This window comes from Sus scrofa, chromosome 1 (genome assembly GCF_000003025.6).
Source record: "Sus scrofa isolate TJ Tabasco breed Duroc chromosome 1, Sscrofa11.1, whole genome shotgun sequence".
In the NCBI taxonomy this organism is placed as follows: Eukaryota; Metazoa; Chordata; class Mammalia; order Artiodactyla; family Suidae; genus Sus; species Sus scrofa.
The window spans coordinates 134422368-134443719 of NC_010443.5; the positions used below are offsets into that span (position 1 = coordinate 134422368).

Here is a 21352-nt window from a genome sequence, read left to right on the forward strand (position 1 = left end):
CATATGATCATCTCAATAGACGCAGAAAAAGCATTTGACAAAGTTCAACATCCATTCATGATCAAGACCCTCGCCAAAGTGGGTATAGAGGGAACATTCCTGAATATAATCAAAGCCATTTATGATAAACCCACAGCAAATATAATCCTCAATGGGGAAAAACTAAAAGCCTTCTCACTCAAATCTGGAACAAGACAGGGATGCCCACTCTCACCACTGCTCTTCAACATAGTTTTGGAAGTCCTAGCCACAGCAATTAGACAAACAAAAGAAATCAAAGGCATCCATATAGGAAGAGAAGAGATCAAACTGTCACTGTATGCAGATGACATGATACTATACATAGAAAACCCTAAGGACTCAACCCCAAAACTCCTGGAACTGATTAATAAATTCAGCAAAGTGGCAGGATATAAGATTAACATTCAGAAGTCAGTTGCATTTCTGTATACCAGCAATGAAACATTAGAAAAGGAATACAAAAATACGATACCTTTTAAAATTGTACCTCACAAAATCAAATACCTCGGAATACACCTGACCAAAGAGGTAAAGGACCTATATGCCAAGAACTATAAAACTTTAATCAAAGAAATCAAAGAAGATGTAAAGAAATGGAAAGATATTCCATGTTCCTGGATTGGAAAAATCAATATTGTGAAAATGGCCATCCTACCCAAAGCAATCTACAGATTCAATGCCATCCCTATCAAATTACCCATGACATTTTTCACAGAACTAGAACAAACAATCCAAACATTTATATGGAACCACAAAAGACCCAGAATCGCCAAAGCAATCCTGAGAAACAAAAACCAAGCAGGAGGCATAACTCTCCCAGACTTCAAGAAATACTACAAAGCCACAGTCATCAAAACAGTGTGGTACTGGTATCAAAACAGACAGACAGACCAATGGAACAGAATAGAGAATCCGGAAATTAACCCTGACACCTATGGTCAATTAATCTTTGACAAGGGAGGCAAGAACATAAAATGGGAAAAGGAAAGTCTATTCAGCAAGCATTGCTGGGAAACCTGGACAGCTGCATGCAAAGCAATGAAACTAGAACACACCCTCACACCATGCACAAAAATAAACTCCAAATGGCTGAAAGGCTTAAATATACGACAGGACACCATCAAACTCCTAGAAGAGAACATAGGCAAAACACTCTCTGACATCAACATCATGAATATTTTCTCAGGTCAGTCTCCCAAAGCAATAGAAATTAGAGCAAAAATAAACCCATGGGACCTCATCAAACTGAAAAGCTTTTGCACAGCAAAGGAAACCCAAAAGAAAACAAAAAGACAACTTACAGAATGGGAGAAAATAGTTTCAAATGATGCAACGGACAAGGGCTTAATCTCTAGAATATATAAGCAACTTATACAACCCAACAGCAAAACAACCAATCAATCAATGGAAAAATGGGCAAAAGACCTGAATAGACATTTCTCCAAAGAAGATACACATATGGCCAACAAACACATGAAAAAATGCTCAACATCGCTGATTATAAGAGAAATGCAAATCAAAACTACCATGAGATACCACCTCACACCAGTCAGAATGACCATCATTAATAAATCCACAAATAACAAGTGCTGGAGGGGCTGTGGAGAAAAGGGAACCCTCCTGCACTGCTGGTGGGAATGTCAACTGGTACAGCCACTATGGAGAACAGTCTGGAGATACCTTAGAAATCTATACATAGAACTTCCATATGACCCTGCAATCCCACTCTTGGGCATCTATCCGGACAAAGCTCTACTTAAAAGAGACACATGCACCCGCATGTTCATTGCAGCACTATTCACAATAGCCAGGACATGGAAACAACCTAAATGTCCATCGACAGATGAGTGGATTAGGAAGGTGTGGTATATATACACAATGGAATACTACTCAGCCATAAAAAAGGATGACATCATGCCATTTGCAGCAACATGGATGGAACTAGAGAATCTCATACTGAGTGAAATGAGCCAGAAAGACAAAGACAAATACCATATGATATCACTTATAACTGGAATCTAATATCCAGCACAAAGGAACATCTCCTCAGAAAAGAAAATCATGGACTTGGAGAAGAGACTTGTGGTTGCCTGATGGGAGGGGGAGGGAGCGGGAGGGATCGGGAGCTTGGGCTTATCAGACACAACCTAGAATAGAGTTACAAGGAGATCCTGCTGAATAGCATTGAGAACTATGTCTAGATACTCATGTCGCAACAGAAGAAAGGGTGGGGGAAAAAACTGTAACTGCAATGTATACATCTAAGGATAACTTGACCCCCTTGCTGTACAGTGGGAAAATAAAAAAAACATTATAAAAAAATAAAAATAAAATAAAATAAAAAAAAATCTATAAAACAGATGAGTATAATAATATGACCTGTATAGAACTTTTACAAATCACCACATTTAAATAGAGAAGAGGAATTAATTCATTGTAGAATTCTTTATAGTTTCCACAGTCATTAATGATATGTATGCCTTTTAAGGCTTAATTTCTAATGCTTAAGAGATGTTGAAGGAAAAAAAATCTGTAATAAGATTCCACACTGGCACACAAACACATGCATACATGTGAGATTTTAAAAATCATACTAAATCTGTGATGACAACTTGTGTTTGGAATAAAAATAATAAAGGCCCAATATTTCATTTTCGAGTAAAAGTAGTACTCAATTCCATACATGAGACAAAAATTTCTCACATGAATTTTTCTAAGTATTATTTTCAATATATAAAGCATCTTATAGACAATATTTCTTTTGTTTCTTTCATAAGGCCTAGATGATAGTTAATATCTCACAATACCAAAAGTAATACTGCAACAGATATTAAAGCATTTTTTCAGCCACTTATGCTATAAAATATTAATTGCAAGTCTGTGCATGTACTGTCTATACAGGGGGTTAGGTAACTGAGTTCCTGCTCAGTTCTAAATCAATAAAAGATAACATGCACAATATCCATCATCGTTTGTTCTTCCTTTAGTACATAATAACTACAAGTGGAAGATTTTAAAAATATATATATTTAAGCACTCGTGGAGATATTATAAGCTGGCAAGCATGTAAGCAATACTTACCAAGGAAGGACAGGTTTTTCTCCAGAAGCAAATCTCTTAGCAGGACTTCATGCTCATAACCAATGGCGCTGAGAAGTCAGAGTTAAGGAAGGTTACAGGTAGAATTACACTATCAGAAAAATGCTAATGCCAGGGCAATACTTTGAGATGAAATGGAAAATGGAGGCAATTATAGCAACTATTTTCACCTGTAGCCCACACCTCTGAGGGATGAGATTTCTGTACACATCTCCTTATTTAAATGATTCAATGGATATTTTCTATAAAGTTTAAATAGATTTTGCCAAGTAAAGATTTATAAATGGATGTGTACTTTATCTTCTTTTGAAAAGAGAGAGTCATTTTAAACACCCTTTATGCTATATTAAACATTCCTCAATTCCATTTAGGACCATTTATTAAGCACTTCCTAAGTGTGGCAAAGAATACCAAGCAGCCTTTACCCTAAAAGAGTTTCCAGTCTTACAGAGTTCCATAAATCTCTTGTGAATTCACACTGGTCACAGAGCCAGCATTTGGCATCTCCTATTTCACTTCTAGTCTCTGACTGGTGATCTTCTGTGACTTGGGAAGCCAAACTGACTTGTTGAGAATTATATATACTTTGGAGGAAGGACCTCCTATTAAGGGCTGTGGATTAGGGTGTGGGTACAGAGGCTATTTTGAGGTTTCTTCTCATGTGTGCAAGTGTTCACATTTTGTAACATGCATTTAAATATATACACACACGCCCATACAATTTTTTTGGAGTGCTGTTATGAGGCAGGCACTGTGTTAAGTGTTTTAAGTGCTATGTTATTTCACCCCCATGGTTATTATCATACTCATTTCATAGATGAGGAAACTGAGGCTTAGAAAGGAGTCTGCATAAGGTCATATGGCTAATGTATGGCTCGGAGGATCAGAATAAAATGTCTGCAAAGCCTGTCTATGACTTCCATTCAGCTTCTTCTTCTTCTTCTTCTTTTTTTTTTTTTTTTTCTTTTTATGGCCACACCTGCAGCATATGGAAGTTTCCAGGCCAGGGGTCCAATTGGAGCTACAGCTGTGACCTACATCACAGCCACAGCAACACTGAATCTGAACTGCATCTGTGACCTACACTGCAGCTTGCAGCAATGGTAGATCCTTAACCCACTTAAGTGAGGCCAGGGATCGAACCCACATCCTCGTGGATATAAGTTGGGTCCTTAACCCATTGACCCATAACCGGAACTCTTTCATACAGTGTCTTTAACAATATTAAAATACATTATGTAAAAATAATTGATACTAGTTAATATTTCCTAAATACCGTACACTAAACTATTGCACTGGACACTTGGGAGTATTATTTAATCTTCACAACAACCACATGAGAAGGTACTATTATTAGTCATTTTTACAGTTCAGGAAAAACCAAGGTTCAGGAAGGCCGAGGAACTTGCTGATGGTTCCATGGCTGGTAAGTAATGAAATCAGGAATGGGACTTGGAATTCTCTTGTATTTTCCAAAAAGGATGAGATTGTATAGAGTCTCATGTATTTTCCAAAAGGATGAGATTGTACAGAGTCTGATACTTTAATTCTGTCCAAAGCAGTTACATAGGCAGACCTTGCAGGGATTGTGGGTTCAGTTCCACAATAATATAAATATCACAATAAAGCAAGTCACATGAATTTTTTGGTTTCCCAGGACATGTACAAGTTATATTTACACCATGATGTAGTCAACTAAGTGGTTAATAACACTGCCTTAAAAAAACAGACACACCTTAATTAAACACTCTGGCTAAAAAACACTAACCATCACCTGAACCTTCAGCGAGTTGCAATCTTTTTGCAATCATAACATCACGGATCACCACGACAAATAAAATAATAATGAAAAAAGTTTAAAATATTGTGAGAATTACCAAAAGGTGACACGGAGACACAAAGTGAGCAAATGCTGTTGGAAAAATGGCACTGAAAGGCTTGCTTGATGCAAGGTTGCCACAAACCTTCAATTTGTAAGAAACATAACATTTGAGAGGCACAATAAAGCAAAACGCAATAAAATGAGGTGTGCCTATAATGATCTAATTCTCCTTCTCACTGATAATGTCAATCAGCTCCTACAACTCCTTGGCTTATCAAAGACACTTTAATTCTGATCCTGCAATATAAGAGTCCAATTTAAATCAAAGAAAGCTTGGAGTTCCTGTGTGGCTCAGCAGAAACAAATCTGACTGGCACCCATGAGGATGGAGGTTCGATCCCTGGCCTTGCTCAGTGGGTTAAGGATCCAGCATTGCCATGAGTTGTGGTCTCAGAAGTGAGCTCGGTTCTGGCGTTGCTGTGGCTGTGGTGTAGGCTGGCAGCTACAGCTCCGATTAGACCCTTAGCCTGGGAATCTCCATATGCAGCAGGTGTGGCCCTAAAAAGACAAATCAATCAAGCAAGCAAGCAAGCAAGCAATCAAAGAAAGCTTATATATTATTTGTAAAAACAACAACAACAACAACAAAAAACTCAGAGAATTATCTTGCCTTTTCTCAACAGATAAGTGAATATAATTTAAATCTTAGCATTCAAGAGGTGTGATTCATAGTCACTGTCAAAACAAGCCCCAAATCACTATCACTGTCTTTTTCTTCCTATTGTCCCCTCCTTCCCAAGCACATGCCTACAAATATTTAATTTCTCATTGAAAACAAAATAAAGGAAATAAAATTTTAAATCACAAAACTTCACACATTTACAGAGACTTCTGAAGACATCTGATGAGTACCTCTGAGTGGCCTCTCATTACTAGGGGCTTCCCACGTTTTAGAACTAAATTATTTACTTCTGCTCTCTATAAATGTGCTCTCATTCCTATTGTTGTAAATTATTTACATCTAAAATGTTGAATCATGAAACTGAGGTTACTGATGGTAGAGAAATGAAACCTGCAGCATTTTCAGCTTCCTGCATCATTATCTTCCCTTGCTTCTCTGTTTAGGTCTTTGTCTAACAGCTGTGGAAAGTTGAGGTGGCTAGTTTCTCACACCTTTTGTGTTGGTAAAAATAACCTGTGGCAGGAAAGGTATGAGTGCACATGGCTATGTAGGAAAAATTATTGTAGACATGAAAAGGAAAGCACAATGCCAATTTATACATCCTTTGCTACTGTGCTTTTTTAGCATCTTATTAATAAATGACCAATTTACTTTATTCTACTTACACAAATGTCTACATGTAACATTTTCATAATAGAGTGAAAAGGCTTTGCGTCTACACTATTCACTAAATGTGTACTTGCTTTCTAATGAAATGATGTAATTTACTGAGAGTAAGCAATGTAAACATTACCAAATTATCAGAACAACATACAAAACAGCATTTTCACTCACAGGGAAATCCAATAATTTTTACTCAGTGTGAAATAAAATAATTCCTGTTTGGCCTCAGAAACATCTATACAAGTGTATTTATATTACATAAAACTACTACTACCTCAATGCAAAGATAAAATCAGTTCTCTATAAACTTCTCAGCCTGTTTTATTTTGCATGGTAAGAGCAATTACTAATTTGAAACTTTGGAAAGATATACTTCTTGATTATGCTTTGTTTGATATAGACATATATAAAATACAAGGCTTAGAAAATAAAGCTTATAAAAATAGTAATTTTTCCTGGCAAAAGGCATAATGGAACTGTGAAATTATAATCTAGTCAGTGAATGCAGTTTATAGACATACATCATTATCAATTTATCATTTATCAATTGAGATCATGTACTACATTAAATTCTACTGGCAATAACACAGCCAAAAAAGGAACGTGAATGATGGCAAAAATGGAAGGAAAATACTCCAAACAGAATTTATAATGCTTCATAAGCAGAAACACTTAGACTTTCTCTATAATAATACCGATTATTGATGTATGGCAGTGACCATGGGGCAAAACTTGTAAATAACCTCACAAGCCATTTTCTTCGCCAGCAATACAGCAATCCAGTTTCCCGTAAGCATCTCAACTATTACTGAAAAATAGCCTCCTGGCATTTACAAAGCAGTTGACTTCATACTTTAGTCCATGCATATATAATTAGATAGTTATATTTAAAATCAATATGCAATCCTTCAAAAGACATTATGCTTTTAAAACCTTAACTTTAAATTGATTTTTAACTATTTTATGTGCTTTAAAATTAACATGTAACTCTGCCCCAGATACTCTGAGATGGTGTTAGTTGTTATACGAAAGCGCTAAACATTATCACTGTAGCAACACGGGGTTGGCATTCTGACAATTTCTAACACTTGCTAATTTTACACTGAAAATAAAGTATACTTTCACTTTGGTCTAATAAAGAGAAGAGCTTATCACAATGCTGTGATTTTATAAATTTAAGTTAGATTAGGAGGAAACAGACTTGGGGAATAGACATACAAAGGGCTATAATATAGACACTGAATATTCTTACCAGAGGGCTCTGTTAAAAGATCATTTTTCTTCTTATTTTTTCTTTTTCTTCTTTTTTTGGCTGCCCCGAAGTATATGGAGTTCCCAGGCCAAGGATCAGATCTGAGCTGCAGTTGCAACCTATGCCTCTATGCCCCAGCTGCATCGATGCCTGATCCTTAACCCACTGTGCCAGGGGTCAAACCTGTACTCCAGCACTCCAAAGACACCACCGATCCCGTTGCACCACAGTGGGAACCCAAAAGATCATTTTTCAAAGATTAACTTTATGAAAATAAATCTTTTTTTAACAAAAATTTCACTGACTCTAAACCTTTATGAAACAAGGTGGACTAAACACACATACACACACACACAGGATTAGCAAGGGCTTCAAACAAAAAGCCTCCTGACTGATAATCACCAAGTCACAACTGTTCACAACACTACAGAGCCCAGAGGTGCATGTTATGTTAAGAAATATGAGACTAATAGACTCAGATATAATTTTCATTAAAAAATTACTAATTATTCACACTTTAAATAGTATTTTTAGGCAAAGATTATCCAAATTCTTAGTGTTGCCACAACACTACTAAGTGTATGGATTAAAAATGCCCTGCTTCTTGAAGTAGTTACTGTCCACTCAAATCCTGTTTTAAGAAGCATTAATGCTTCAGTAATCTCAATGTCTTTCATGAAGAATGACTAAGACATCTGTCCTCATAGCCTTAAATTCAGTCCAGAGGGAAAATCAGCTTGGTTTTATCCAAAAATGTTTATTACTAGGGACTCCAGCAGCAACTCAGGTTGTAATCAACATTTAAGCAATAAGAATCTACTGCCCTTTAAAACGCTATCTATGGTCTCTGGTGGCATTTTAATCACATTGTCCTTTAACTTCAGGCTCAAAATTTACTCTAGTAAACTCAACTGAATTTTGTCCATTTTAAATAGAAATTTGTTATATTTGATAAAATCTTCACCAGAATGGTTAGATACATTCCAAGACAGTATGTTACCTGACAAATGACTCTGTACCTTTAAACTCATTGAAAACCAAGCAGTTTGAAATAAGCATGTGAACGTGCAACTGCTGAACTGACATCTTCCTGGGGCCTCTGATTTTTTTTTTTTTTTAAGGCATAGAAAAGAATGGTCTGCAGTGACCCTCCAGTTGATTGAATATAAAAGAGAAGAGTGTGAAATGTGTTTTGTGAAGCAGAACTTTATGTCAGGTTAAAGCTAGACACATCTCCTCCACTGAGTCTAAGCTCGTCAATTGTGCACCTAAAATTTTATGGGGAAGGATACTGTTTGATGCAGTCCACCAGTGGTCCATAACAGCAGTCGTTCACGATGCACTGCAGACAAGAGAAAGGGTCTGGGGTGGAGTGACTACAAAAACCGTTACAGCTCAACAGTGCCTTAAAAGCAGTGATTACTTTTCTTTAAAAAAAAATTTTTTTTTAATAGCTATCAAAAACACTGTTCGGATTTCATCACAGAAAACAAAAATTGCATGCTTTTTATTCACTATAAAAGCAAGCTATTAAAAGGTGAAATGCTCTTCTCGCAAATATTGCACTGCCATTTATGGTGCACCCTGACCTCAGTGATAGTTTATGATGACAGTAATTAAATGAGGTTTAAAATCCTTTACTCTGCTAGGCAGATAACAGCATTGCCACTGAAAACAGACAGCTGTGATTAATACCTGATAGACCTGATTTGCTAGAACTCCATCTGGAATCTGAGAAGGGTCCCGTAGCATACTATTTATAACAGACTTGGAGGCTGCAGAAGAAAAGAGATGAACTGTTAGCAGACAGTCAACATACTTTTAATACAACATGAGAAGTGACATAAACCTATAAATACACAAGCCATGAAAATGAAAACATTACTGATACTAATCATTTCCCCCTTTTTCAGATCTAAGGGAAGCTTTTAATTAGGCCATTTTGCCAAGTTTATAAGCCACATTGCCAGATTTGAAGATGACCTAATTTTTCCAAGGTAAATTAACAACTACAGACCTAAAGCGTATGTCTCTCTGCAGATAAATTAGCTTTGGAAAAGCCCACTTGGGGAAAACAAAACAAAACAAAACAAAAATAATAAGGCAAGAAAATATTTACCTTTTGTAGGTAATTATGTTATAACTGAGCATATGTACTTGGAGAGCTTAGTGAAGGCAGGTTAGATTCAAAGACTTCAATCATGTCAATAAAAAGAACTTTCAGCCAAGAAAGCTCTCTGAATTCCAAACCTTTCTAAAATAATTCTCATCAACTGCCATAAAATGTTATATCCATTTCAAAGGTGAGGAAAGTAGGTAAAACTAACTGACAATTAAATGAGGAAAAAAATATATACATACACATATTTATATTTATATATGAATTTTTGTCCTAAACTATGTCTCACCCAATTGTAAATTAAACTGATCTTATCCTGGGGAGCTGCAACAGAAGCAGCTATAAGAGACATCATATAACCCTCTGAAATTTGAGGCAAGAGATATTGGCCTCACTGTTCACTGTAGGCAAGCAGAGGCTAGAGTGGCCAGAACTCCTCTTCCTTAGCTTGAGAGGATGGCAAGTCTCTAGACTGAAGCTAAGTCAAGTGCTAATTACGAATGAATTATTTCAAGTCCTCCAGTGGAATCATTCCCAAACATTTAACAGAACAGCTTAGGGCCTGGTCCCTAATAGCACAAAGTAAGATGCACAGTGGATACTTGCCTAGTTAACAGAATGGACTCAGACCAGGGATCTATATCATTCAGGTTATGAGATAATTTTTGGCCTAACTTTTTTTTTAGATTATTACGTTCTTTATCAAGTTCAGTACCATAAGAACACTGACAGGTCTGATAAATGTTAGTAAATACTGTGGAAAGAAATAAGGAAATTACATCTTACTTAAGCATAGTACTGAGTGCACAAGGAAAAAAAAATAAAGTGTGGTTATTTTAAATTATTTCCTATTCTTAATTGGATAACTGCATACTTACAGCCGCAGCATATTACATTGTATAGTTAATCGCCATTTGTAAACATGTTTGTTTTGCAAGTGGAGGGGTTGTATTTGGAGTCTCAAGAAGATCATCATCACCGGAGGAAGCCCATCCAGGCCTGTTCCTACAACCAGCTCTGCAACCTGGCAAGTTATGGAGCCTCTCAAATTCAGTGTCTTTATCTACACAAAGTGATAAGGTTATCTGACCAGACTGTCTGAAGGGTTCTTATATGAGTCCCTAGAGAAAACAGCTATAACAGCTACTGTGTCATTTATTTTGTTAAAGCTTAAGTAATAATAAGAACCAAAGCAGGCTTGGGCATTTGCTTCATGTAGGCTTAAGTAAGATTCAATTACTCCTGAAAGAAACTACCATGCATAAGGAACACCAAACTTTGGCAATACAAAGAAGCAAACTGTCTTATTATGAAAGAATGGATTATTGCAATAATAGTGTTAAAGGGATAGTAAAGGATCTGGTGAACTCACTCTTGTCTTCCCAACTTAATTTTCAGGCCAGGCTCTAGGAGGGGAACCAAAGCAATCACTCAGGCACTGGGTCACCTTCTCTGAGGTCCTGTACTCCCTCTGGTCCGTCACCAAGTCAGCAGATAGTGATGGTAGACCCATTCTTGGGTGGTACTCATGAGGCCATCAACGTCTCAAGGAAACAAAAGCACCTTCTCCATGTGTACCTGGACATTGCTAAGATTTATACAGCTAACTCTCATGAATCAACACCAGAAGGCTATTAAACAACCAGATGGCATAACCCAAAGCTCTATCCTACAGAAAGTTACTGACCTCTTACCCAACTACATGCAAACTCATTGCTCAAATCATAAAACAAGGGCCCTTTTTAAAAGAGGGACAATATTCCTAAGACAGAAAAAAATTAGGTCATTTATTTTATGAAGGAAGAAAGGGAAATATTACAGGAGTTCCCATTGTGGCTCAGTGGAAACAAATCGGACTAGTATCCATGAGGACACATGTTTGATCCCTGGCCTTGATCAGTGGGTTAAGGATCAGGTGTTGTCATGAGCTATGGTGTAGGTCACATACATGGCTTGGTTCCCACATTGCTGTGGCTGTGGCGTAGGCCAGCAGCTATAGCTCCGATTCAACCCCTAGCCTGGGAACCTCCATATGCTGCAGGGGCAGCCCTTAAAAAAAAGGAAAGAAAAGAAAAGGGAAATATTAAAGAAAAAATAAAATGATGATGTCATTAATTTTCTCACAATCTACATTTTAGAACAGGGTGCTTATCAGAATTAAGCCAATACACTTTAAAAACTCAGTTTGACTATAATGAATAGAATACTATTAAAATCAAAGGAAGCTTGCTGGAGGAAGTCAATGATTTTAAACTGAACAGTAAGGAGTTCCTGTTGCAACTCAGCAGGTTGAGAACCCGACCACTATCCATGAGGAAGTGGGCTTGATCCCTGGTCTCCCTCAGTAGGTTAAGGATCTGGTTGTGGCTGCAAGCTGTGGTGTAGGCTGGCAGTTGCAGCTCCAATTTGACCCCTGGGAACTTCCACAAGCCACAGATGAGGCTCTAAAAAGAAATAAAAAATAAAAAAATTAAATAGTGAGAACTGTATATTGAGTCCACAACATATAAATGTTTTCACACTATATACAAAAACTCAACAAAATCTCTTTTCTCTTTTTGCAAGTGCTGTTTTTCAGAGCAGAAGAGAAAGTGCTAACAGGGATCCAGGGGAGACTCCAGATGTAGAACATGCCTGCCCTCCATTTCTGGGTCTCTGCACTCAGATTTGAGTCAGTCTTCATCTCAGATAAAGCCAGAGAGTGCAAGGATGCATTTACACACATACTCTTCCAAAGGGAGGAAGACTCCTATCAACCAGATAAGGAAAGGCAACTGGACAACCTTGGGGTGGCTGGGGAGATGAGGCCTCAAGGAAGCCCATGCCTTTCATGGAAGCTGTCTCTAGGCCAACCAGGACATCTGTCTGATGTGTACCCATGTATTTTAACCGTATGTGAACAGGAGTCTTGTTCTCTCTAACCTTTGCTAGAGGCATTCATTCTGTTGATTTCACAGTTTAAACCTACCACTGCTTCAATTGCCGGGATTTCAATTATTTACCAAGTGTATGCAAAGCAAGAATGCATGAGTCACTTGAAGCAAGATGCACCAGAACAGGCGAGTCAGTACCTGTCAAAGCATGCTGCACAGAGGGCAGGCAAAAGGCAATGCCTGGACCAAGGCATAACGCCTGAGTAAAGATTATGATCTTTTTACTGTGGAATATTACTAACATATTAAAGAAGACAGGAACCTAATACAATAAACATCCATGTCCCATTACTCTGATTTCACCTCTGGATGGGCAATTAAGTTTAGATAGCTCAATATTAATTTGTGTAAACTTTTAAATAGATCAGTCTTGCTAGAAGTTGATTTGTTTTATTAGTATCTTCAAGAAACCAAATTTTGGGAGTTCCCATCATGGCTCAGTGGTTAACGAATCCGACTAGAAACCATGAGGTTGCAGGTTCAATCCCTGGCCTTGCTCAGTGGGTTGAGGATCCGGTGTTGCCGTGAGCTGTGGTGTAGGTCCCAGACGCGGCTCGGATCCCACGTTGCTGTGGCTCTGGTGTAGGTTGGAGGCTACAGCTCCGATTAGACCCCTAGCCTGGGAACCTCCATATGCCGTGGGAGTGGCCCTAGAAAAAGGCAAAAAGAAAAAAAAAAAAAAAAAAAAAAAGAAACCCAGTTTTGGTTTTGTTCTCTCTACCACTCCATTTCTTCGAATTTCACTGAATTTATCCTTTTGTGATCATTGTTTCCCACTTTCTTCTTTGAGTTTGCCACATTATTCTTGTACTAATTTACTATGTTTACTAGATAAATTTTTAATCTTTTAACATATTCGTTTTAAGGCTACAATTTTTCTTCTAAGTTCTGCTTTAGCTACATGACACAAGATTTGTTGTCATTTATAAATATTCTGTAGCTTCCATTATGATTTCATCTTTGCTTCACAAATTACTTTAAAACATTTCATTTTTTTATATTTCTAATTTGATTAGATTGTCGTCTAATTATAGTATTTGATATTTAAATTAACTTGGAGGTACTTGCCTGACTTTGTGTTTTTATATGTGGCCAATTTTTATAAATGTTTTATAGGTCTTAAGAAATAGTGACGTTTCTAGTTTAGAGGTACAAAGTTCAGGTATGAGTAGTATATCAAGATTTTTTTTCTTGTATCATTCAAATCTACAATATTCTTAGTTCCAAACTACATATGAACCAATCTACCACTACAGTTAATTTGTCAGCTTCTCCTTATAATTCTGCCAGTGTTTGCTTTCTATATTAGGAGGCTATATTGTTGGGCATATTAATTCATTGTTTTACATACACTTCTTAGAAATTACGTCTTTTGGCATTATGTCATAGCCTTCCCAATCTCTTTGTGTGTGTGTTAAATTTAATGTCATCTAGGAGTAATACTGCCGTACCACTTTTATTTTGGATGTCTACCTGATATATCTGGTGTTCCATTTCTTTACTTTGAATTTCATTGTGTCATTAGGTCCTAGGTCTGACTCTTACTAATAATAGCATATAGTTAGGTTTTCTAAAATCAAATTTGAAAATCTCTGCTTTTTAAAAAGTGAGTTTAATCCACTTGTAACTGAGATGTTTGGACCTATCTCCACTCTTATTTTCCATGTTCTGGTAGTCATTCTCTTTCCTTCTCCCTTTCCCCTCTACTACCTCCTATTGATTAAATTTTCTTTATTACCCCTTTCTCTCTTTATTTACTTGAATGTAATACATTTTATACTTACTTTTTAGTAGTCCTCTGAAAAAAATTTAAATGGAACAATATCTAATCATATCTGCATTGTAATTCTGAGTACAAAAAGTTTAGAATGCACTCACTCCAATCAGAAAGCTTCCTATCCTTAACAATCTCCATATTACTGTGCCTATTATTTTTGTCCAACTGTCTTGTTTGTAAACACAATTTCCTAGTTAGTCTTTGTGATTGTTAATTTTATGTGTCAATCTGATAGGGCCACAGGGTGACACATTTGGTCAAACATCATTCTAGCTGTTGGTAAGGGTGTTTCTGGATGACAGTCACATTTTTTTTTTTTTAGGGCCACACCCACAGCATATGGAAGTTTCCAGGTTAGGGGTCAAATTGGAGCTATAGCTGCCTGCCTACACCACAGCTCACAGCAACACCAGATTCAAGCCACATCTGCAACTTACACCATAGCTCATAGCAAAGCCAGATCTTTAACCCATTGAGCAAGGCCAGGGGATGGCACCCACACCCTCATGGATCCTAGTGGGAATCTTTAACCACTGAGCCACAAAGGGAACTCCTGACAGTCACATTTGAATTGCTGGGGTGAGTAAAGGAGGTCACCCTCCCTAATAAGGGTAGGGCTCCTGTGATCAGTTGAAGGACTGACTAGAACAAAAAGACTGGAACAGAATTCTTTCTGTCTGACTGCTTTTGATTTGGGACACTGGTATTTTCTTTCCTTTGGACTAGAACTAAAATACTGGTTCCTCCTGTGTCTCAAGCCTGAAAGCCTTTGGACTGGAATGGCACCACTGCATTGGCTTTCCTATGTTTCCAGCTTGCAGACTATGGATCTTGGGTCTTATTTGCTTCTATTATTATGTGAACTAATTTCTTATTCTCTCTCTCTCTCTTTCTCTCTCACCACGGACATATACCTACACATACACACAACCTATTTATTCTGCTTCTCTGGAGAACCTTCACTTACATAGTCTCTTTCCATTTTGCAAAACATTTTAAAAATAGTCAATGCTTATTTACATTTATCAACATGTTTGTCAATTTCCCTTCTCAGCACTGCTTCCATATTCCACTTGTGGATTCAAGATCTGAAAACTGGATATTGCTACTAAAGCATCTCATTTATTAGTTCCTTCAGCTGGAATCAATGAGTAGTAAAATCTTTTAGTTCTGCCTCGTATGAAAACATTTTTACTTAGTTTTCACTCTTGAATGATAATATAGCTGGGTATTGAATTACAGACTAAGATTCAGTCCTTTACAGATAAAATTCCAGTCTCTTGACATTTATTATTTATAAGAATGCTACTGTCAGTCTAAGGGTAATCCCTATATAGGTAATTTGTCTTTTATTTCTGGGTGATTTTAGATTTTTCTTTGGTATTCAATGGCTTCATCATGGTACACCTGGATATGGCTTTTTTATTTAGTCTGCTTGGAATTAGCTATGTTTCATGAGCCTAAGGATAAATGCCTTTAACCAGTTCAAAAAAAATTGAGCCATTATAGCTTTGGCCTCCATTCTCTCTTTCTAGAATTCTTATATTAGACACCTTTTAGAAGGTCTTATTTTATCCCCTATGTCTCCCACTCCTGTAAAGTGTTTATATTTCCCCTCTCTTCATCTCATGTCTTATACTAAAGTTACTTTCTTTAGATCCATCTTAGAATTCACTAATTTTTTTTTTTTTTTGGTCTTTTTTTTAAGGGCCACACCTGCAGCATATGGAAATTCCCAGGCAGGAGTCGAATCCAAGCTACAGCAACACCAGATGTGATCTGTCTCTGTGACCTACACCACAGCTCATGGCAACGCCAGATCCTTAACCCACTGAGTGAGGCCAGGGATCAAACCCACGTCCTCATGTATGTTACTTGGGTTCACTACTGCTGAGCCATAACAGGAACTCCAAATTCACTAATTTTTGTTTTAATATAATTCCTCTAATTTTGATTTTCTTATCTAATTCAACACTTCACTCATCTAATGAGCTTTTAACTTCAATGACAATTATTTAATTTCTAAATTTTATTTTTGTTTTTGTTTTGTTTTGTCTTGCGCTGGGCCAGGGATTAAACCCACACCTCTGCAGCGACCTGAGCCACTGTAGTCAGATTCTTATCCCACTATGTCATAGCAGGAACTTTTTTTTTAATGTGTTTTTCATGCTATTTTCCATTCTTTCATTTATCCAGCTTTAGTCTTTTTACTTAATCAGCTTATATGTTAATATTATAAACATCATCTTACAGATTAAATTTGCTGTCTTCATTTTCTCATATCTTGTCCATATTATACTATCTATCCATCCATCCATCTACTTACCTATCTTCCTATGATAGTGGTTTCCTCACTTGCTCTGTAAATTTTTACTGTGAGCTTATTTTCAGCAAGAATTGTTTGACCTGCACTGCGGAAATAACCATGACAAAGTAGTTTCATGTTTACTTTTGCAGAGACGAGTTTTATTGTTAATTTCTTAGCTTGGACTCCCTGTAGTAAATAAAGAGTGCAAATCTGGACCTAAACCCATAAATGGTGCTGACCTATACCTAATTTCTCTCTCCTCTCCTAATACTCTACAACCTAAGGCCATATACAGTGAGCAAGCTTCTTGCCATTTTCTCCAAGCAAGTGTAGTTTCCTAGTCCCTTTTTTTCATGATTTGTGCTATATGTGGAAGCTCAATTCCAGCTCCCGGCTGCACATCTTTCCCTATGGGGAATTAAAAATCCCAGCCTAGGCCTCCTATGTCTATATCTAAAGCTAAGAATATGGGCCTACACAGCATAAGTCCCTGTTCACCACTCTGAATACACATTCTCTCTCCATTTCTTGCACTTAGAGATTGGATTCCTTTTGTCTGAACGCGGTTATGTATTTTAAAAGACTTTTTTGTTGTTTATTTGATTTATCATTTCTATGTCTTTGTCATGGAATTACAGCTCATCAACAACTCATTCTGCTATGTTGCTGAAATATTTGTTGACCATTTAGAAAGAAGTTCAAGGGAAAGCTTGTTTCTTTGTTAATTTTTTTGAGTAAAAGTTATGTAATTTAAAGTTATATATTTCCAAATAAGAGTGAGAAGGGCAGGTGGCAAATATGAAGGTAGAATGGAGAGTGGAGCCACCTAAATAATCCCCTGAAGTCCTCCATGCTGCCTGGTGTCTGGTTGGGACAGGGAATGGGAGAATGATCATTGGTAGCTGGAAAATAAACTGTTACCCTGACTCCTCCAAAGGCGACTGCTATGTCACAGGTCAAAGTGCTGTGCTAGTCAGCAAGAAAACTTATTTCTGTGGGTTTGAGAATCAGTTCTATTGGATTCTCAAATATAAACCCCTATTTTTTCTTTTTGATGCTTTAAACACCGATCTCTTAACATGCTCATTATCTGGCAGTTTGGTCTGGACTCAATGTTGTGAGCCACATGGGAAGTCCTGGTCTGGACTCAATGAAGATAGTTTCTCTTTATGTGGCGTTAACTGGAGTGGATTATCTGGGTACTGGAGGCTTCACTTTTATGACATCACACTTGCATGTCTGGCAAATCTGTGCTTGCTGTGATGTTACCCATAACTATGAAAGAGGAGTCTTGGTGTTTCTCTCTTTGGGCGTTTCTAGGGTCTGCTTGGCCTTCCCCTAGAATTGATGGGTAGGTACCAAGAGCCCAAAGGAACTGGGCAGAAGCTTATGGCTTCTTATGACCTAGTCTCAGGTATCACACAAGACCATAATTTTTACTTACATCTTCCTCAAAAGAGGAAAACCATGCCTTCTAAAAGAAAGGTAGACTTGCAAAGCTGTGGAGTATAACACCTTTAAATGAAGACGGAGCTTGGAACAGTAGTTGCATGCAAAGTCTAGAATCAGATAGACTTGGTTAGAAGCCTGGCTCTTCTATCTACTAGCTGTGTCATCTCGACAAGCTAATTAACATCTGTGTCCTTCAGTTCCCTTATCACTAAAAGAGCATAACATTGGTGATTACTTTGCTGGGTTGTTGTGAAGATGTAATGAAATAATATGTAAAAAGCACTACCATGCTGTTTGAGACTTGGACTGCTAGAGTTGTTAATCTATTGCCTTGGCCAGTCTTAGGTTATGGTGTGTCCTGCTTTCTGCCTTCCAATATCACATCATCAAAATCATTCAGTACTTTCTCTGGTCCAGAGGTAAAATAAGAAAACCTTCATGAGGTGTATATGAAGCTAGGGGGGCCTGATCTTACCAAGCACATATTGCCACAGTCTTGAGGAGATGGTATAAGTGACTCTATTCAACAGGTAAAATGTGGCAATGCCAGGTTCTCCCTTTTTCCACCCCTCCCCTGCCAGGCCCCCTTGTGGGATTTAGTGCATTTAGCACACAATCTAGAATCAAACCTGTTCTCTGGAAAGAACCTCGTAGAAATACTTTACACATCTGGGTGTGAAGCTTTATGTGTTGTCACTCTGAGGGGGGTTTGTATTTTAAGTCTTGCCTATACTATAGAAGAGAGGGACATTTTCCCCCCAGCTAAGGGCATTGCAAGCATCAGCAATCAAGCAAGTGGAGGCTTTACCCAACTCACTAACACCCCACCCATTTTTACAACTCTTCCTTTCCTGAGTGTAAGCTCAGCTAAGCAGCCAGCTCCTGCAGAAAGGAACTGGGGGCAAACAAGCAGGTGAATTGTCTAGATTCTTAAGGTCCTGGGAAGTCCTGCCTGCTACAAAGAGGGCCATACACAGCTAGGACCTCTAATTCAATGTCATAAATGGATTTAAGCATGATAGGTAAGCTAGCATGGGGCTAATTACACACCGGATGGCAGCAGTCTGGAGAGAAAACAAGATGAAGTGAAGGACAGATGATTCAAGGATGAAGAGGTCATTTGGAAAGAAAATTCATGTGTAGGCAGCATGGTGGTGTTCGAACTTGGTTCTCCTTCCACTTGGAAAAAAGAGAGCGAGAGAGACAGATCCAGGCAGTTGAATAGCTGGATGGGGAAGACAGTTGCTCCCAAAAGATAGCTACAGTTCTGCCTTTTCATGTGCCCACTCCAGAGGATGAGCTCCATAACAGTGAAGCCTAAAAGGGCAGAGAGAATGTAATCTTTTCATCAAAGACTGGTTTAAGGTCTTTTCATATCAAGGTCATGAAGGTTCCCAGTTACATCTCTATGGAGTTGGCCTGCCAGTATCTTCTGGACAATTTCAATATGGTCAGTGGTCTAGAGAAGCCTACTTTCTCTTGGAGCTGGAACTACCCCAGAGAATTCCAGGCAGCCCGCTAGCTCTCCCACTGCCCAGGCATGATCTCTAAAGCAGTCTGATCCCACATGATAATCTGCATAAGAAATATCTTTTTAAACATTGGGGAATCCTATAGGGACAAACTCCAATGTCACTGGCACATAACCATGGAAGAAATAAGAGTCATCAAATAAAAAAGTGTTATATAAGGACAAGAGGAAAATGTCCTCAAAGCTTGAATAGTCACACAGATCAGATTCCTGTCTCAGGCCACTCATAGCTCTACAGCCACGACACATCATCAACTATTATTTGACAAATAAACATTCAATAGAAATTTATTAAGCACGTGGTTAATGCCAGGGACATACTTAATTCCACTCCCAACTCCATCCCCCACATCTGGAATGTTCTTTGGAATCTTTCCTTTGGCCAAAACTTCAAAGCCCAGTTCAATTCTCACTTCCTCTGATAAAGTGTTCCCTTAATTCTTACAAACCACTTGTCCTCCTCTCCCTCACATTGTGAGATGAACTCATTGTCCACCCATCATTCGGCACTTGATTAAATACTACTTTACCACCTATTGACAGAAGGTTGCTCAGGATGCTAAGACTTGAAACCATGACATCTTAAAAAAGGATCTGATACAAAAGCAAAGTTTAGCATGGGAGAGAAAAAAGATGTCATACTTCCTCAGTGTTATCTTTATATGTCTGAGGGCTTTTACATGGAGGATTAAGCTCATCCTGTGGTCACTCCAAGAAGATAGGAAATAATTCTTAGAAATTTATTACTGGTTCTGAAGCTATGAGGTTTCAGATTGCAAATTCAGGCTTGTGTGGCCCTAGATTTAGTCTACTTCAATCTTTCTTAAACTTTTTTTAGTTTGTTTCATTATGGCTACCTCAGGACACTTTTAGACATTCTGTTCTTACTGCCCCCCTCCCCAAATTTTAATGCCACAGGTATACTGTACATCTGGTTATACAATATCACTGTATTTGAGGATGCATGGTTCATATGGAGAACTAAGGAACTTGTTTGCATCAGGATACCTGGCAAGCTGCCTAAAAGCCAAAATATTTCTCTGCTATCAACTCAAAGTTGCTCTGCACAGACAACTGCTCAATAAATTGCTGACCACATTATTAATGAGCTACTCAAAATCCAAGCCCTACCTATATTCCCTACTGTTACAACTTTTAGGTAGTCAAATGTCTTTGACTTAATTTGAACTTTTCTTATTACAGGTGAGTAGGCTTTTTTAAAAAAAATTTTAGAAAATGTAGACAAAGAAGCTACAGAACACAGCAGGTCCCTTCAGATAAATGTTGGCTGACAACATCTAGTTTCATGCCTCCCAAAGAGAAGAGTGTTTAACATTGGCATAGGATGAGAAGTGGCTTTACTAGAACACAAAATAAATGTTTTAAGAGTTGTATATTATTTTTACAGGTTCTTTCTACTTATGGCCAAAAAGCCTAGTTTACCATATAAGGTGGACTCAAAAATTTCCTTTTGAAAACATAAATAAATGACATTTTAAAAATATCAAGTAAATATAGCATACGTATTATTAGTGCATGTGGTACCATGTGGACATGGCAAAATTGTAAATGGACCCAAATTTCTACAATTTTGAGATTACTCAGCCTACTCTACAACAACTGTCCACTTCTGAAAAGGAATAACATCTGACATTTACTGAGTGCTTTTCATGTACCAGACACCACTCCAAAC

At 37.7% G+C, this 21352-nt stretch overlaps 1 protein-coding gene across 5 annotated transcripts in view; it reads right to left on the bottom strand.

Annotated features, from left to right (window-relative positions):
* C1H15orf41 (chromosome 1 C15orf41 homolog) overlaps positions 1-21352 on the bottom strand; it is a 237799-nt gene that overhangs the window by 121292 nt on the left and 95155 nt on the right. For all 5 annotated transcript variants that reach the window (XM_021098122.1, XM_021098114.1, XM_021098111.1 and 2 more), the window contains 3 exons: positions 9235-9314; positions 8832-8881; positions 3103-3170 (listed from right to left, as the gene is read on the bottom strand). In XM_021098122.1, the coding sequence (XP_020953781.1) occupies positions 3103-3170; positions 8832-8881; positions 9235-9314 (198 nt within the window). The remainder of the gene's footprint in view (positions 1-3102; positions 3171-8831; positions 8882-9234; positions 9315-21352) is intronic.